This window comes from Nicotiana tabacum, chromosome 2, assembly GCF_000715075.1.
Source record: "Nicotiana tabacum cultivar K326 chromosome 2, ASM71507v2, whole genome shotgun sequence".
In the NCBI taxonomy this organism is placed as follows: Eukaryota; Viridiplantae; Streptophyta; class Magnoliopsida; order Solanales; family Solanaceae; genus Nicotiana; species Nicotiana tabacum.
Window position 1 is genome coordinate 2,801,446 of NC_134081.1, and position 20,161 is coordinate 2,821,606.

Consider the following 20,161-nt stretch of genomic DNA (forward strand, 5'->3'; position numbering starts at 1 on the left):
CGGATACCTAACGGATCATTTTTGGACTTGGCTTGATAGCTGAAGTTCTGGTTTATGCAAGTTCTGGTTACCTTCTACGTGATCGCGTGAGAAGGTATGCGATCGTGTAGGGTTAATTGGGTAGCTGAAATTTTGTGCTATACGATCGCGTGGGCGAGTCCGCGATCGCGTAGGTTTGGCAAGCTGTGTTATGCTAACGCGTGGCTAAGACTGCGTTCGCGAAGAGGAAACAAGGCAGAACCTGGTCCACGCGCTTAACCCTTCGCGATCGCGTGGATGAGTCTGCGATCGCGTAGGTCTAGGAATGTTGTGTTTTGCGATCGCGTGGAGTTATCCGCGATCGCATAAGCTTAATTCTGGGTAACCTTATTGTTACAACTCATGTTTTCGTACGTACGAGTACGTCGTAAGTGAATTGACGTAAGCTCGGAATTAAAATCATATTTGAAAAGTTTACAACTTAAGTTAATCATATTACCTCGGAAGTTACAAATATTGAAGATCATGAACAACAAGTACAAAGAGGGTTGGAAGGTTCATAAGCTAAAGGAATTGAAGAAAATAATGTTTCGTCGAAAGTCGACAAGTTGGGAATGTTATAGCATGTACTTTTGGGGTGAGACTAGGGTGTTTAACATGATAAGGAGGTTATGTTATGAGTTATGTTATTCGTATGATAGTCGTGTGTTATATTTTGAAGTCAAGCGAGTGGCGGAACAAAAGTCAATGAAAGTCATCACAAGTTACGTTCATAAGTTTTTACTGAAACATTGGGTCAAATATAACTGCCATTTTCTCCCAATATACTTAGATTAACAAGGAGTTCCACCCATCAAATTAAAGATCTATGAGTCTACTTTCCAATGCATTAAACCGTTTGCCAATACGATATTGGAGTAGAGAGATATGGGCATTTTCGAGAGACTGCGCAGACTCTCACCTACTTGCTTAAACGAGAATTCAAAACTGGGCCAGTTCGGGTCGTCCAAAAATGGGCCAGTTCGGGTCGTTCAAAGAGGACTTTTTAAAGGCCTATCCCCTTCATATATTAGGCGGATAATAGGGCAAAATAACCAGACTTATCTCTGCAAAAATCCTCCCAAACATTTCCAACAAACCCCAATTGATTTTCTCTCACTTTCAAGTTCTAATTGGAGGTAAAGCCTAGAGTTTGATGAACCAAGATAGGATCTGAGTTATCCAACAAATAAGGTAAGTTTACTGCTCTCTTTCATCCATTCTTTTCTGCTGTAGATGCATAGTAAGTTGTTCTATATTTGTAAAAACTCACGGGACGGTGATCGGAAGCCGTGAGTTCGAGTTATTCACTTGTAGAGGACTATTTTGTGGATTGTTTTGTGGGTTGTTTCGTGTTACTGATGGATTGCGTGTTTTTATACTATTTTAGGGAGCTTTGGAGGATAAAGGGTGTGGAGAAACACCACATAAATGCAGGGTGGTGGGCTGGTCATTCGTCGTAACATTTTCGGGTTGTTTGACACTACTATGGTGGTTGTTTTGTGTTTAAAGAGATTGTGGTGTGTTGGGCTGTTTTTTAGTATTTTGTGGTGTATATAAGGTTGAAAAATAATGTATATATGTTGTTATTGTTTTGTTCTTGTGTTGTTGGTGTTATCTTGAATTTGGAGGAAGTAAGGATTATAAGGGAGTTGCTGCCCGTTTTAATACAAAATAAGCTTGTCGTTTGTTGTGCGATAGTTGTACCTTTCGTAACTTAATGATAGTACTATTATCGTTGTTGTAGATTAAGGTACGAATAGACGATTTCAACTTGGTGATTGGAAAGATTGTGATAATGTATGTTAAGGCTAAATCTTTCTTCATTTTGGCATGATCTCATAACTACATGAGTTTGATAACGAGGCATAAAGAGAAGTTCGTACTCCTGAACTTATGTACATTATCCTAGTCTCATAAGTTACAGTATTCTCCCTTATCGGGACTTCATATTCTGTTTAGTATTGTCATCTTTCATGCAAGAGAGCAGAGAGTATATATATATATATATATACAGTATTACAGTATTTTCACCACCATCGAGCTATAATCGGTGGGCAGGCCTCTATTGGGAAATTTCTGATCAGATGGTAAGTTATATACCAAGCCTACTGTGGCCGAGCGCCTATGAGCGAGCCCAGAATGGCCGAGATACTGAGTCTAGTATGGCCGAGCGCCTATGAGAGATCCTACTATGGCAGGGCAGTTACACATACCGAGCCTTATAGGGTCGGGTAACTATTTTACATACTATATGGAGAGAGTTGAGTGAGTATCAGTAAGCCGGGTAACTATTTTACATACTATATGGAGAGAGTTGAGTGAGTATCAGTAAGTAAGCATATCTTCAGATTATTTTTGACTCCTAGTTACATTCAGTTATTATATCATCAATTCAGTTTCAGCTTTCAGTTATTTTGTTGCCTTACATACTCAGTACATTATTTTGTACTGACGTTCCTTTGCTAGGGACGCTGCATTTCATGCCTGCAGATCCTGATAGACAGCTGAATAAACCTTCCGAGTAGACAGAGCCAAATATCAGCTTGGTTGGTAAGCTCCACTTCCCCGGAGTTACCAGGTCTAGACCTTGGAGTCTGTTTTATATATACAGGTTTGATGGGTAGGTCGAGGCCATGTCCCGACCATGATACGGTTCAACTATCTCTAGAGGCTTGTAGACCAGTTCTATATAGTTTGTATATCAGTAGATGTTCATGGCGGCCTCGTCAGCACACACACACACACACACACACACATATATATATATATATATATATATATATATATATATATATATATATATATATATATATATATATATATATTTGGGTATGTTTACCCCTCAGATAAGAGAGACGATATTTTCAAATGATTCAGTTACAGAGTGGTACGCTTGGGCTGAGTAAGGTATCGGGTACCGGCCACGCCTCTTTAGGTTTGGGTCATGATAAACTTGGTATCAGAGCAGTTCTATCCTATGGAGTCTACAAGCCGTGTCTAGTATAGTCTTGTTTATGGTTGTGTTGTGCACCACACTTATAAGCAGGAGGCTACAAGGCATTTAGGAGTCTGTTACCCTTCATTCAAATCCAAATCGTGCTATAGAGCTGAGTCATAAGAGTTCGAGCCAAAGCTTATGTTTGCTAATGATATAGAGATGCTTTCAATTAGAAAAATTATAGCTAGATAGAGGGCTAATACAACAGCAGGTAAGGACATTAGTAGAGAGAGAATTCTTGACTACGTGGCCCTGTTTGAGACCCTATTATATCGTGCTTACCATATGTGCGAATTTTCTATTTACCCTAAGACGGGAATATCTAACATAATCCGTGAATAAAAGGCCATGGGAGTATCATAAGGTAAAAGTATAAGTTTCAACATGTAACAGAAGCAATGTGAAGAAGGATACGAGGTACCTAGTTAATGAAGATTATCCGAATTTCCACCCCAGGCAGAGAAATAAAAGGATTCTAAGTTACATTCAACAGAAATAGAGGTATGTACAATTGGCCACACCCATCTCAGTTATGCTCTATGGGAGCTAACATATATAGTTTTAAGAGAAGGATGAGATATCAAGATCCAGCTTGGGTTAGAGTAACCCGAAATGGTGGATTGAGCCAGGGGAGCTAAAAGTGAAATAATGTTTTGTTAAAGTTTTCAGAATAATGCGATAGACATAAGTATTAGCAGGAGAATAAGAAGAGAGTAGATGAAATATTATGAGTAAGATGTGATAAATGGGTAATAACGGTAAATCAAAATATGATATGATGATAGAGTCTATAGTTAAGTGAAGGAAAAGACAAGAGGTGACAGGCCTTGAGACAATAAAAGAGTATAGTCCAAAAGTCATATCCTCATTTCGAAAAATGAGTTGGTGCGTCTAACGTGATTACCAAAACAAAATATTTAGACCCCCAAAGTAATAAAAATCAGCATGGGCTAGTGAACAAGATAAACTAAACATCAATTAAGGATCGAATGAGGTGATGATAGTCGACATCAAGAGAATTTCAAAGATCGCATTCCAGCAATAATACAATCGACAACAGAAGAATAACCTTTAAAGGTCACTCAGGAAGACGCTTCCCTAAAGCAAGCACTTTGAGTAAAGTTAAGCTTAAGGGACTAAGTGTTCCAGTTACACTAGGTATCTGATACCGTCGTGTGTAAGATATTCAATTATCCTTGGTACATAAAGGTTACTGCAAGGCGAGTAAGAGTCAATAAAGATGTGAAAAGATGTTGAAGATGAAGAGGTAAAATATTTATAAGTAAGTCTTCATAGCATTAAATGTTAATACTCCCCTAAAGGAGGGAAGATGGTGTAATATGGTATTAAGTCGGAGTTAAGTGGTTCAGGTAACTATGGAATAGTAAAGGAAGAATGCAGTAAATAGCGAAAGGAATGATATTGCATTTATTCAGATCCTACAGACATGATACGACTCCAGAACATTATGCAAGCACGACGTCGGGGAGAGGCAGTAAGGGTTCCCACACCAGATGTTATTGATAAATAAGTGCGAATGAACACGTGATACATTAGGAGCTAGTGTAAAAGTTAAGTTAAGACAGAAGACATAACCCAAGAGAGGCTACCCAGAATGTAAATATGAGCATGGACTGACGAGTAGTTAGTAGTTCATTCAGGAATTCAGGAAGAGCCTAGTCATGGCTAGACAAGAGGTCTCAGATAAATCAGTAGATCATGCAAGATAAACGAAGTGAAACCCAGCATAGGAAATTCGGTCTCGTAGATACGACATCATAATCCTTGAGAAATATTCTGATAGGAGTTGGGGTAGTAAAAGGTATTGTATAAGTGTTATAGAAATAAAAGAGAAGTGCTACTAAAGAGATAATAAAAATTTGAGTGCAGAAGTAACCCTACGAGCATAAGGGCACCGAGATAAGTAACTAAGGTTAATTATTGGCTAGTCAGTACATCAAAATTTTCGTCGAGTATACGATGTAAAAAGCTCCCAGCTTTACAAGAGTCAGAGGGTCTTCCCTAAGTGCTACAATGAAAGACTAGTTGAGAAAATAAGGAAGAAGGCTTCAACATAAGCATAGTGATCTAAAGAAAAAAAATGATCTTGTAACAACAGTCTCACTACAATATTGTATACACTCCATAAGAAAGTGGCACCTATCGTGGCTAATGAACGGGAAGTAAAAATCAAAAGTAATATTTGAGATCATATGATATGCACGAAATTCCAATAGACGTGGGCACTAAGATAAGCCAAGTATTCATGCAACAAGTGGCAGAACAACCAGGAGAAGTAATTGCGCACTTTTAAAGAAAATTGAGAAAGTACGAAAGGAACTATTCAATCAATGACCCAGAGTTAGTTACGTTATGACCGCGCTTAACATTTCAGAGTATTATCCATGCAGCATATATGTTGACATTCCTACAGCTATAGGTGACTCTGGTATAAAGTTAAAAGAAAGAATTGAGTCCACCTCACAGACAAAGGCTTGAATTGTTAGAAGATTATATTATGGATGTTCCGTGGCATCCACCAAAGGCGAAAATAATAATACCCTGAGTAGCAGATCGGAAGATAGCTTAAGCCTACTTAAAGGCTGGGAGAGAAGAGAAAACTAACGAGTTACATCAGGTAAGTGAATCAGGAGTCTGATTATTAGACCAATATAATTATAGAAATCATGATTCTGAACATTGCAAAATCACTCTTAACATTAGAGGTACAAGAAAGATAGTACAACGACCATATTCTATAACGGCTCTACAATAAAGACAAAAAGAAAGTACCAGCCTCATAAGGAGTAAGTATGAAGCTTCCACCGGATTGTGTACGCACTAGAGGTGTAAGTTTATAGTAGAGCTTCAAGTTGTGGATGTGAATTCTACCTATGTGGAAGGAAGGTTATGAAAGAGACAGAAGATACAATGTGAGATTAAAATCTAAGTAAGGTAAAGGTTAATAAGGTACGAGATGATCAAGTGTAGAAGGTTATGAATAATCCATACATCAGATAAAGGGCAAGAAGCATCGTGATTCAGTATCCACAAATGATAGTGGTGTTGTCAGTGACATATCTTCTAGCCTATAGTTTCCAAGTACCGAGAGGTCTAGTTAAGAGAGTAAAGAAGAGTTAGAGACAATTTGATGTCTCGCTTGAAGTTCCAGAATAACATAAGGAAATGTATGGTGCTAGAAAGTTAAAGGAATGTTGTGAGTACTATAAATAGATATGTGTAGGTCGCAAGCTAAAGTATGGTAGAACAACAAGGTTTTAGGTAGACAGGAGTAAGGATAAACAGAGCTGATTGAGAAGGTGACAAAAATATGTAAGGCCTCAGAATTAAGTCCATCAAAATAAGAGAGCTGATGGTTTCCGTAAGTTATAAAAAAAACTCAGTATAGCCTGAATGAACTCGGAGGAGTCTAAGACTATGAACAATTTAAAGAGATTAAATGTTGCCCTGGTAGTAGAATAAGGGTGTACTTGTGATAGATAAGAGGATGACGTTAAGGCCATTGATTGGTTAATGATTCAAAGAGAAGGGATTTCATGAATTGCATAAGATTAGAATAACCCTCATAAGATGAATCACGTTGGGATGCGATGAAATACGGTTATTTAAGTATAGTATCGTCCCTAGATGGATCAAGCAAATAACTTAAGATGTTTCTTGATGAGACGTGATCCCTAAGGACATTGTATTACATAACAGGTTTCAAGTTATCAGTGGTAAATTATAGATCAACATTAAGGTGAATCAACAATAGGCAGATAAAAGTTCCAAAGTATGAGATGATATTAGGTCGTCATTCTTAAGATGAACAGTAATGAGGAAGAACTAAAGGACTTAGATATTATACATATAGGATAAGAAGCGAGAGGGTAACCTGGAGTTGGGTAGCAAACCTCGGCAATAGTAAACCGAAGTAAGTGTGATGGTGTAGTATGTCAATTTGACAAAGTACCGAGCGAAGAACTTCACTACACATATATACACCGGGAGGAACAACTTGTCATAGTTAATATATATATTCCCAAAGTGAGGCCTAGAGATTAGCTAAAAGTTGGAGGAAAAGGAACTGAAGAGTCGCATAGGCGTACATACAATGACAAAGTCGTACATGCTACATGACAGAAGGTCCCAATAATAACGAGGTTGGAAGGATTCCGACCATAAGTCATGGTGTGAGAAAGAGACCTAAACGGGGGAATGCCCTAGCCTATGGATTTATTTATAGAACAGTTGCCTAGATGGAAAGGCCAGCAATAAAGTATTTATAAGAGCTATAGGTTATAAGACTGATAAGTGCACCAGTCAACATTCGAGGACGAATGTTCCAAAGGGAGGAATGATGTTACAACCCATGTTTTCGTATGTACGAGTACGTCGTAAGTCAATTTACGTAAGCTCGGAAATAAAATCATATTTGAAAAGTTTACAAATTAAGTTAATCATGTTACCTCGGAAGTTACAAATATTGAAGATCATGAACAACAAGTACAAAGAGGGTTGGAAGGTTCAGAAACTAAAGGAATTGAAGAAAATAATGTTTCGTCGAAAGTCGACAAGTTGGGAATGTTATAGCATATACTTTTGGGGTGAGACCACGGTGTTTAACATGATAAGGAGTTTATGTTATGAGTTATATTATTCTTATGATAGTCGTATGTTATATTTTGAAGTCAAGCGAGTGGCGGAACAAAAGTCGATAAAAATCATCACAAGTTACGTTCATAAGTTTTACTGAAACTTTGGGTCAAATATAACTACGATTTTATCTCAATATACTTAGAGTTATGGGGTGTTCCCACCCATCAAATTAAAGATCTATGAGTCTATTTTCCAACTCATTAAACCGTTTGCAATTACGATATCGGAGTAGAGAGATATGGGCATTTTTGCGAGACTGCGCAGACTGTCACCTACTTGCTTAAACGAGAATCCAAAACTGGGCCAGTTCGGTTAGTCCAAAAATGGGCCAGTTCGGGTCGTTCAAAGAGGAATTTTTAAAGGCGTATCCCCTTCATATATTAGGCTGATAACATGGCAAAATAACCAGACTTATCTCTGCAAAAATCCTCCCAAACATTTCCCATAAACCCCAATTGATTTTCTCTCCCTTTCAAGTTCTAATTGGAGGTAAAACCTAAAGTTTGATGAACCAAGATAGGAGCTGAGTTATCCAACAAATAAGGTAAGTTTACTGCTCTCTTTCATCCATTCTTTTCTGCTGTAGATGCATAGTAAGTTATTCTATATTTGTAAGAACTTACGGGACGATGATCGAAAGTCATGAGTTCGAGTTATTGACTTGTAGCGGACTGTTTTGTGGACTGTTTGGTATTGTTGTTGGGTTGCGTGATTTACTATTATTTTGTGGAATTTTGGATGAGGAAGGTGTGGAGAAACACCACATAAATGCAGGGTGGTGGGCTGGTTGTCAGTCGTAACATTTTCAGGTTGTTTGACACTACTACGGGGATCATTTTGTGTATAAAGAGATTGGCGTGTGTTGGGCTGTTTTGTAGTATTTTGTGGTGTATATAAGTGTCACGACCCAAAACCGATATTTTCATTTTAAAGAAAATTTCAAGATTATTTAACATAAACCTTCATTTAAAGAGTTCAAATCAAAGAAAAACAGACGTGCGGAAAGAAAAGCCCGACATCGGGGTGTCACTAGTCATGAGCATATACTACAATCTGTCTAACAATATCAAGACTAACCCAGAAAATATCTAAATACAACTAGAGGAAGATAAGAGGGAGAAGAGCAGGGGTTGCGATCGCCAAACAGCTACCTTGCTATCTCCAAGAAAATCTGCAACCAGAACACTCAATAACCGCTACCGTGTCCAGCTACACCTGGATCTGCGCACAAGGTGCAGGGAGTAACGTGAGTACGCCAACTCAGTAAGTAACAATAATAAATAAAGACTGAGCAGTAGTAACGAGCAATAAAGCATATAACGTTCATATCAGGAAATCTCAGTAAAATACCACATGCTCTTAAAAATCAGGATTTGAATCAAACATCTCGTTTAAACCCAGTTCCAGTACAAATCATTTAAGACATTTTTTCAAACAAAGGCTCAATGCAAAGGTGAGCAAAAATGATGAAATCATAAACAGCCCCTCGGGCAAAAACATCACTCATATACAGTCCGTCGGGCAAACCTCACAGTCACTCGTGCCACTCGGGCATACCTCACAATCACTCTTGCCACTCGGGCATACCTCACAATCACTCTTGCCACTCGGGCATACCTCACAATCACTCTTGCCACTCGGGCATACCTCACAATCACTCTTGCCTCCCAGTCACTCGTCACTCGCACTCAGTAGGTACCTGCGCTCACTGGGGGTGTGTACAGACTCCGGAGGGGCTCCTTCAGCCCAAGCGCTATAATCTGCACGGACAACTCACGTGCGATAATAATAAAGTATGCTGCAGGCGGGCAGCCCCGATCCACACTCATCCTCACCAATCAGGCCCTCGGCCTCACTCAGTCATAAATATGCTGCAGGCGGGCAGCCCCAATCCACACTCATCCTCACCAATCAGGCCCTCGGCCTCACTCAGTCATAAATATCTCAAGCCACTCGGGTATTTCAGTAAAATAGGGCATTCGGCCCAAAACATTTATATGCATCAAAATAGAGTCATAAAAACTGAGTTATGCGGTAAACAAGTATAAACATGACTGAGTATAGATTTTCAAATCGAAAATAATGAGAGGATGGTAAGAAACAGCCCCTAAAGGTCCAAACAGCATTGGCGCAAGGCCCAAACATGACATTCAGCCCAGTTTACAGAAATTCTTTCTAAAACATATAAGTATCAAATGGTTTCAACAAAGTATGCAACTTTACAGTTGCTACGGGACGGATCAAGTCACAAATCCCCAACAGTGCACGCCCACACGCCCGTCACCTAGCATATGCGTCACTTCAAAATAATAGAATGATACGAAATCGGGGTTTCATACCCTCAGGACTAGATTTACAATCGTTACTTACCTCAAACCGCGAAATTCTTATTCTGCAATGCCCTTTCCTCGTGAATTGGTCTCCAAACGCCTCGAATCTGGTCATAAATAATTCGTTTCAGTCAATTAAATTTATTGTAATTAATTTCACAAGATAATAATAATTTTTCCATAAAAATCTGAAAATTAGCTCAAAAATCGCCTATGGGGCCCACGTCTCGGAACTCGATAAAAGTTACAAAATCCGAAAGCCCATTCAACCACGAGTCTACCAATACCAATTTTACTAAAATCTGACCTCAACTCGACCCTCAAATCTACAAATCTTATTTCCAAATTTCTAAGTTCCAATCTACGACTTACACCTCAAAATCATGTAATCTAATCGGATTATTCGATGATAATTCAATATTATGGAGTAAAAATAATCACAAGGGACTTACCTCAAGTTTTCCTTGAAAATATATCAAAAATCGCCTCTCCTCAAGCTCCAATTTGTCAAAAATGGCAAATGGGACGAAGTCCCTATTTTTATAATTCTGCCCAGACATCCTCGGTTCTGCCTCGATCTTGGCCTTCGATCGAGGCTCTCGATCCTGGTTCTCGATCCTGGCCCTCGATCCTAGTTCTCGATCCTAGCCCTCGATTATGGCCCTCGACTCTGGGCTCGATCTGGGCTTCGATCGTGGCCCTCGACCCTGGGCTCGATTTCTAAGAGATTTCTGGGCTCGATTCTGGCAGAAGCAATTTCCAACATAAGGAAATTACAGCAACTGTTGTAGTTCAATTTTTGATCTGTTAACCATCCGAAACTCACCCGAGACCCTCGGGACCTCAACCAAATATACCAACAAGTCCTAAAACATCATACGAACTTAGTCGAATTCTCAAATCACCTCAAACAACGCTAAAACCATGAATTACGCCCCAATTCAAGCCTAATGAACTTTGAAATTTTTAATTTCTACAAACAACTCCGGAACCTATCAAATCACGTCCGATTGACCTCAAATTTTGCACACAAGTCCTAAATAACATAACAGAGGTATTCCAATTTTTATAATCGGATTCCGACCCCGATATCAAAAAGTCAACCCCCCGGTCAAACTTCTCAAAAATAAAACTTTCAACATTTCAAGCCTAATTCCTCTACGGGCTTCCAAATAATATTCCGGACATGCTCCTAAGTCCAAAATCACCATACGGAGCTATTGGAATCATCAAAATTCAAATCCGAGGTCGTTTATATATAGGTCCATATCCGATCCACTTTTCTAACTTAATTTTTTCAATTATGAGACTAAGTGTCTCATTTCACTCCGAGTTCCTTCCGGACTCGAACCAACTAACCCGATATAACATAATATAGCTGAATAACACAAAAAGAAGTAGGAAATGGGGAAAACGGGGTTATAATTCTTGAAATGACCGGTCGGGTCGTTACAATAAGGTTGGGAAATAATGTATACATGTTTATATTGTTGTATTCTTGTGTTGTTGGTGTTATCTTGAATTTGGAGGACGTAAGGATTATAAGGGAGATGTTGCCTTTTTTAATACAAAATAAGCCTGTCGTTCGTTGTGCGATAGTTGTACTTTCGTAACTTAATGATAGTATTATTATCGTTGTTGTAGATTAAGGTACGAAGAGGCGAGTTCAATTTGGTGATTGGAAAGATTGTGATAAGTATGTTAAGGCTAAACCTTTCTTCATTTTGGCATGATTCAGTAACTACATGAGTTTGATAACGAGGCATAAAGAGAAGTTCGTACTCCTGAACTTATGTACATTATCATAGTCTCATAAGTTATAGTATTCTCCCTTATCGGGACTTCATATTCAGTTTAGTATTGTCTTACTTCATCCAAGAGAGCAGAGAGTGTATATATATATTTATACAGTATTACATTATTTTTACCACCATCGAGCTATAATCAGTGGGCAGGCCCCTATTGGGCAATCTCTGATTAGATGGTAAGTTATATACCGAGCCTACTGTGGCCGAGCGCCTATGAGCGAGCTTATTACGGCAGGGCAGTTACACATACCGAGCCTTATAGGGTCGGACGACTATTTTACATACTATATGGAGAGAGTTGAGTGAGTATCAACAGGTAAGCATATCTTCAGATTATTTTTGATTCCCAGTTACATTCAGTTATTATATCATCAGTTCAGTTTCAGCTTTCAGTTATTCTATTGCCTTACATACTCAGTACATTATTTTGTACTGATGTCCCTTTGTTGGGGACATTGCATTTCATGCCTGCAGGTCCTGATAGACAGCTGGATAGACCTTCCCAGTTGACAGAGCCAAATATCAACTTTGTTGGTAAGCTCCACTTCCCCGGAGTTACCAAGTCTAGACCTTGGAGTCCGTTTTATATATACAGATTTGATGGGTAGGTCGAGGCCATGTCCCGACCATGATACGGTTCAACTATCTCTAAAGGCTTGTAGACTAGTCCTGTATAGTTTGTATATCAGTAGATGTTAATGGCGGCCTCGTCAGCATGCACATTTATATATATATATATATATAAATATGCATGCTCAAGGTTCTTCAAAATCTATAAACTCAATATATATATATATATATATATATATATATATATATATATATATATATATATATATATATATATATATATGAGTTTTTGGGTATGTTTACCCCTCAGATGAGAGAGACGATATTTTCAGATGATTAAGTTACAGAGTGGTACGCTCGGGCTGAGTATAGTATCGGGTGCCGGCCACGCCTCTTCAGGTTTGGGGCATGACACTTATTTTGTTCTTCGCGATCGCGTGCCTTTGGCCGCGATGGCATAGAAGAAAAAGCTTGAGCAGAAAGTTTAAGTTTTGTTCGTCCCATTTTCCATTTTTAACGATTTGGAACTCGGATTGAGACAATGTTTGGGAGATTTTCGGAGAAAACATCGGGGTAAGTATTTTTAACTCAATCTTAGATAGATTACCCGAATCCATCATTGTTTTTAATAATTAATTAATGATTTAAGTTGGGAAAAATTAAAAATCCTCTTGGATAGATTTGAGGGTCGAATTATTATCGAAATTTCGTCATTTTGGTATGGTTAGACTCGTGGTTGAATGGGCGTTCATATTTAGTGACTTTCGTCGGATTCCGAGACGTGGCCCCCACGGGCAATTTTTGAGTTAATTTCGGATTTTTATTGGAAAATGTAGTATTTTGTTATGGAATTAATTCTATAATTTTTGTTGACTGTGTCAAATTAATTATGACTAGATTCGAGTCGATCGGAGTCAGAAAATCGAGGAAAAGACATACTACTTGGTTAAATTGGAGCAAATCGAGGTAAGTGACTTGTCTAGCCTTGTGTGAGGAAAATTTTTCCTAGGATTGGTATTGATGTGATAAATTAAAATGTGTTAAAAGTTGTGTACACGAGGTGACGAGTTTGTACACGAGCTAAATGTGAAAGATTATGCCTTTAAATTGTGTAGATCGCTGTTGCATATTAATTAAATAATTTTACCTTGTTATATTCTTCATCATTGATTTAAATGTTTATACTTTATATTTGTTTGACCTTTTCCTACTAATTATTTTACCTGTTTAGTTGAAACTCGTTTTCTTTTATTCTGTGCATTATTTGAAGGGTGATTTTCTTTAAATTAAATATTATTAATATGAATTATTTGACATTTTAAAATTGGTATTGAAGCAACATATTAAAATTTTGAAATATTATTTTGTCGAGTTATTTATTCCCGAATATTTTGTGAGATTTTCGTGCTCATTTTGATGGAGCCGTGGGCTCTTTATTGTGGAAAAATATTATTGTTGGATTATTTTGGCATGAGCCATGAGCTCTTTATTATGGAAAAATATTGTTGTTGATTTATTTTGGCAAATTGAAATATTGAGCACTTGAGGTGTAAATTATGATATATTGTGATATTGATACGCATGCGGTGGTATAAGGTCTGGGTATTGAAACGCATGCGGTGAGATAAGGGCGGCTTGATATGCGCGGCTAGTAGGGGAGACTACTAGAAGTCATGCGGTGTGATAAGGGTGGCTAAAACGTGGGGTGCTATTTCGAAAAAAAAATATTTTCTTTAAATAAATTGTGAAGAATCCCGTGGTGACATAAGAAAATGAGATATTGTGAATTTATTTATGATTTGAGACTACGAGGCGGTACCTCGGGAGTGCCCTTGTTGATATTGATTTATGGCCGCAGTTGTCTTTGATTATCGTTGTGATTTTCTTAAAGTTAAAAAGAATTCTGTTTTGCTTCCACGAGGTATTAATTGCCATTATTTGGTGTAATTAAATGGTGACATACTACTTGATTAATTTTCATTATCATTTTATCTTATTATATTGTTAAACATTTTACCATGTCATTATTTATTTTTCAGTAGGGTCTGACCTGACCTCGTAACTACTCTACCGAGGTTAGGCTTGGCACTTACTGGGTACCCCTGTGGTGTACTCATACTACGCTTCTGCACATCTTTTTGTGCAGATCTAGGTACATCTTATCAAATCAGACATCAGTAAACTAGCGGTACGAGGAGACTTCGAGGTATATCTGCCAGCGTTCACAGATTCCGGAGTCCCCTTCTATCTTACTATGTTGTCTTCCTTATTTGCTTTAGACTCTGATGTATAGAGACATAGAGAATAAATTCTTAGAAGTTTGTGACTTATTTCTACCGGATTTTGGGAGTTGTAATTAAGTGACTTGCAGATTTATTTATTTCATATTTCGATTATTATTCCGCATTGTTATGCTTACCTAGTATTAGAGACTAGGTGTCATCACGGTATCCTACGGAGAGAATTTGGGGTCGTGACACAAGTGGGGTCTAGAAAGCAAAGGATAACGTATACACAACTGTACCCTTGTATGAGGCAAATATGTTGTTTCTGATAGACTTTCGATTCAAGAAAAACGTTTTCAAAACATGTTTGAAAATGCAAGAGATCAAAGTATTGACAACAAAAATAATAAAGATATTCAAAATAAAAGAAACAACAATAATAATAAAATTAAAGAATAAGATAATAATAGACTAGCAGTAGTAATACCGATCATAAAGATCATTGCTTAATTGTGAAAAAAAGATACTGTCTAGTTGATTTATTCTATAAAAAATGATTAAATAGTGATTTATCATCGATGTTCTAAAAGATCCCCACTATAATCCATGTGATTATCTCATCAACTCATTAAAGTGGCACTTACAATCAATATTACTGGTATCTTTTCAATTAGCATATGATTTATAAAGCATAAAAATAAGTAAAAAGAATATCCCATAAAAATACTCTTTTAACCAAACACTCTTTTAACAAAATGTACTCCTCACTTTTAGAAGACACATGGAATAATGCCACTAAAAAGATCACAAGTGAAAACCCCACAAGATTGAAAAAGACAGCTAATCACTTGCACCTGAAATACACTGGTAGCCTTTCGTTCCTCATCTTTTCGAAGATTCATATACTTGGAAAAATATCAAAACATTGAAATATTAAAATAATTAAAATAATTTCCTTTTTTGATTTTTTATTCGAGTCTATATTTGTATTGGGAAGGAGAGAATTAGAATAACGGTAAAATTATATCCATATGACCTATAAGTCACGAGTTCGAAGTGTGGAAGCAGACACTACTAGGGTTGTCTGCATCACACTCCTCAAGTGCGATCCTTTTTCGTCCCCTATATAAATATAAAATATTTTGTACATGCCTCGTCTATATTTGTAGTGGGACCCGATAAAATCTAAATTAATGGCCAAAAAAACTTCATATTGCGGAGTAAAGCAAAAGATATTTCATATTTAGAATTCAAAATCAAAAACTTTGGTCAATCAATTTGAACTATACTTTCTTGATGGTCAAATTAAACTAGACTTTCTTGATGGTCAAAAGGTTATTATGTAAATGTAGTAAATGAATGTAAATAATTTCACTGTTAATGAACTTACTTGAATATATATTTTGTGGGAACATGGAAAGACTTTTTGTCGTTGTAGTTTAATTGAGCAAAGAATTTTAAAAAAAATCTGAAACTTGTGATTTTTAAGATGTCGTGAAATTTATGCAGCTATAAAGTATATGATTAATGATAAAATGGGAAATTTAAAATTGAATTATTATTTTAAAAAATATAAACCATTATTGTTCATAAAATAAAAATTAAGGGACCAATTATAATAAATAGAGTTAAAGTTAATTATAAAAATCACACACTAAGGTGGTTTCACTAAATATATAAATATAAAACCTCCGCCACTCAAAGTCAGTTGCTCTTTCTCTCTCTGTAATCACGCTTCTCTTGGCGCCTTGAACTCAGCACACTTTTGACAGTTAGTTATCAGATCTGGTGTTTTAGTGTAGGACTTGAACCTCATGAACTAAGATTCGTAAAAACCCTAAGGAAAACAATGGTGTACACACTCTCTGGTGTTCGTTTTCCTACTGTTCCATCGCTTCACAAATCCCCTGCTTTCACTTCCAATGCTGATCGGAGGAATCCTAGCGTTTCTGTCTTCTTGAAAAAGCACTCTGTTTCACGTACTACCCTGTCCCCTCCTCTGTGTGTGTGTGTTTTCTTTGGTTTGTTGTAATTGGGTATTTTCTAATGTTTTAAAGTAGATACTCTCAAAAAGCAAAAATTATGAATTTTCATAACTTTTTGAAATTTGGGTCAGTTGTAATTGACTTTGGCTTGGGTTTAAAGGGACCTTCTATTTCTATCTAGGAGATCATTTTTGCTCCTAAATATAAGTTGTAAGAATCAATGCTTAGATTTTCCTTTTCTTCTTCAATTGACTGATCATTTGATTAAGTGGTGAAAGTTGAGGTTTTTGTCTGAAGAAATGGGGATTTTTTTTAAAGTGTTAATAAGTGATGTCAATCTGTTGCACCTTCCTAGACAATATTGTTGGTGAAAAAGTTTGGTTAATATTGATTCTTTGGTTTCTCTAATTGGGTGTTGCTGAAGTATTTTTCTCTAAGAAAACAAATGAATGAATATTCATCAAAAATTTTGATATGACATTTTTAAAGGTAATATAACTCTTTTGAAATGTCGGTTTTGGGTTCAAAAGGACCTTCTGAATGTTGCTTTTCTGGAAGGATCTTTATTCCTCCTAAAAGTAAGTTGTAAGAATGATCCGTGGTCGAACCAAACCCCCCCCCCCCCCCGATCAGATTTTTTTTTTCTTTTCTAATTTTGCTTTTTAGTTGATTTGAATAGTGAAAGTTGTGGTTTTGTCTGGAAGATGGGACTTCTAAGCTGGAAAATGATGTCATTACTGTTCTACTTTTATAGACTCTACTGTACAAGTTTCTTGATTTATCATGAAAATATTGTCAAACTGAAGAATGGTATCATTTTAACATTAATTTAAGCTACACGGGACTCTTTGATTCCGAGAATAAACGTATAGTTGAAATAGTTTGGTAATATTGTGCTTGGGAAAAAAACTTTTTGATTGTGTCTGCAGTATCACTTCTAATTAATTACACAAATATTTGCTCTCTTCAACCATGATTAGTTGACACTTAAGTAGCCTAGTGGAGATACAACACTAATCTGATGTATGTATGTATGTATGTAGGGAAGATCTTTGCTGAAAAGTCTTCTTACGAGCCCAAATCCCGATCTTCTACAGTTGCAGCATCAGGGAAAGTCCTTGTTCCTGGCAGCCAGAGTGATAGCTCCTCAACCTCAACTGAACAATTGGAGGTCGCTGATACAGTTCCAGAAAATTCCCTGGTATGTTACATTAATCTCCAACGGCATGAAAAGGGAGTTCTTTTTTTTTTGGGGTGGGGGGGGGGAGGGAGGTGGGGGGGGGGAGGTGGCAGATTTTCTTGCGGAAAACACTTCTAAATAGATATCGTCCTGAGTCTGCTTAAATGAAATTGTTATTGCATTTTGTTCCCATGAGAACAGTGGCGTAAAAAAGTGTTACCGGTCTTCTCTATATTTCCGTATTCTAGATGCCATATGCATGGCTTCTAGCTACAGTTGATGCATCATTGCTAACTCGTGAGAACAAATTTGTGTGCACTCTTAGTTCAGAGGGAGGCATGAGTATGCTTTGGTTCCCTTAGGTTCTCCCAATAAATAATAGTAGAAAGTTATCTGCAGGTGTTTGGCGAAACTGGTAACGTTTGTGCCAAGTGACCAGGAGGTCACGGGTTCGAGCCGTGGAAACAGGCTTTTGCAGAAATGCAGGGTAAGGTTGCGTACAATAGACCCTTGTGGTCCGCTCCCTTCAGTGCCTATAGAACCATGATTAATAAATATTACTTTTGGGGAGTTAAGAAAATGATACATAGCAGCTCAGCCTACCACACTTAAAGCCCTTTGTACAATCAGCTTGGGATTTTGGTAGAGAGATCCTTTCCATAATATTGGAATGACTAAGGCTTCTTGAACAGTCTTGTTTAGATAATTGCTTATCTCAGGATATGGAAAAATATTTTTTGGGTCCAAAATCTCTTTTCCTATAGGCGACCTATTTTGTCTCATGCATGTATCAATTGAGAGAGTATCGGAAGTTTCAATGTCTACCATTATTTCCCTTTATTTTACTGTGGGGGTCTTTGGTCTCAACAAATGGCATTAAAACGCTCGGTTGTATTATCCCTATCGATATATTGCACGTCCCTACAAGTGGTACCAGGACTAGGGAATAGTTTGGTTCCGTGTAAGCATGGGCACCATTCACAGGAATAATACAAATTATCCTCATAATACTATTCATACATACGAGTTTTATATGTAGAGGAACTGTTCACATTCCATACATGAACGCTATCAACATTAAATGTCCTAAAACTCATAGAAGGTAATTAGACCCGTTATACTTGTATGAGCAGTATAGATGTCTTTTGGACAAATGAGAACTATTCGATGAATACTAGTGCAGGGCGTGCGTAGCTGTGCTGCATCATCAGAGGAGGATGTGAAACTAGTTTTGTCGGGGGAATTACCATTTGGTAACTGGAGAAAGGCATTTTACTATAAAGTGGGGACTAAGGCATCGTGTAGCAGATACCAGAGGATACTGAATATAGAGCACCATTCATGGGGAGCTCAAGTAAAATAGAGAGGCATGGTTTTAAAGTGCCAAGACACAACTTATGAGGAGGTTTGTTTGTGGAGGAACGACTTCCAGAAGACAGTAGGGAATGCCACCGGAGCTTGCCTAGAAACACCGCTCTGGAGAAGCTTGGGCGGGAATGTTCGACTTGTTTAACGCAATTGCAGAGAAATTTATCGATGGAAAAAAAAACATGCTTACATCCTCTCTGTAACTACATAGGATGAGATCTCATTGCTTTTTTGATCATTAAATCTCCTGGGCGGGAATGTTCGACTTGTAATCTCATTGCTAGTTGCTAGATAAACATAGAAAATGTGGCGGTCTGGCCATTCTGTCACAGACGTCTACTCTTTACAAGTGATTTCTCAACTTAACCGTCATGTTAATAGGAGTGGCAAACGGGCGGGTCGGGTCGGATATGGTTCGGGTGAAAAACGGGTAATGAAGAACGGATAAATTATCCGACCCGACCCATATTTAATACGGATAAAAAACGGGTTAACCGGCGGATAATATGGGTAACTATATTATCCATGATTTCTTGAATATGATCACTTTTGGGAGAATTCCTAATCTCCCAAACTTGAGGAACCCCCAATTTGAGGCTTTGCAAATGTAAAAGTTAAACCTATTAGTTATCCATTGGTTACCCATTGGTTATCCATTGGTTACCCATTGGTTATCCATTTTCTAAATGGATAATATGGTTCTTATCCATATTTGATCCGTTTTAAAAAAGTTTATTATCCAACCCATTTTTTAGTGGATAATATGGGTGGTTAACTGTTTTCTTTTAACCATTTTGCCACCACTTCATGTAAGACCAACAACAACACTTAACCTTCATGTAAGACCTTTATAGAACTCGTCCCAAATCTTTCGATAATTCTGCGTTTTATAGAAATTAAAGCAATAGTCTAACAGGATAAAAAGAAAAATATTTTGGGGCTATGAATTAACTCACTCTCCGAATAGCCTAACATGCATCCAAATATTTCCGAATGTTTCCACACCTTTCAATGCCA

General features: G+C 37.4%; 1 protein-coding gene across 2 annotated transcripts in view; it reads left to right on the forward strand.

The window, feature by feature from the left end:
* Positions 1-16,304: 16,304 nt before the first annotated feature.
* LOC107827216 (1,4-alpha-glucan-branching enzyme 2-2, chloroplastic/amyloplastic) overlaps positions 16,305-20,161 on the forward strand; it is a 37,965-nt gene continuing 34,108 nt past the window's right edge. For both annotated transcript variants that reach the window (XR_012698847.1, XM_075229918.1), the window contains exons 1-2: positions 16,305-16,590; positions 17,640-17,797. Coding sequence is in view for 1 of the 2 variants with exons in the window: in XM_075229918.1 (XP_075086019.1) it covers positions 16,461-16,590; positions 17,640-17,797 (288 nt within the window). In the remaining variant the exon portion in view is untranslated. The remainder of the gene's footprint in view (positions 16,591-17,639; positions 17,798-20,161) is intronic.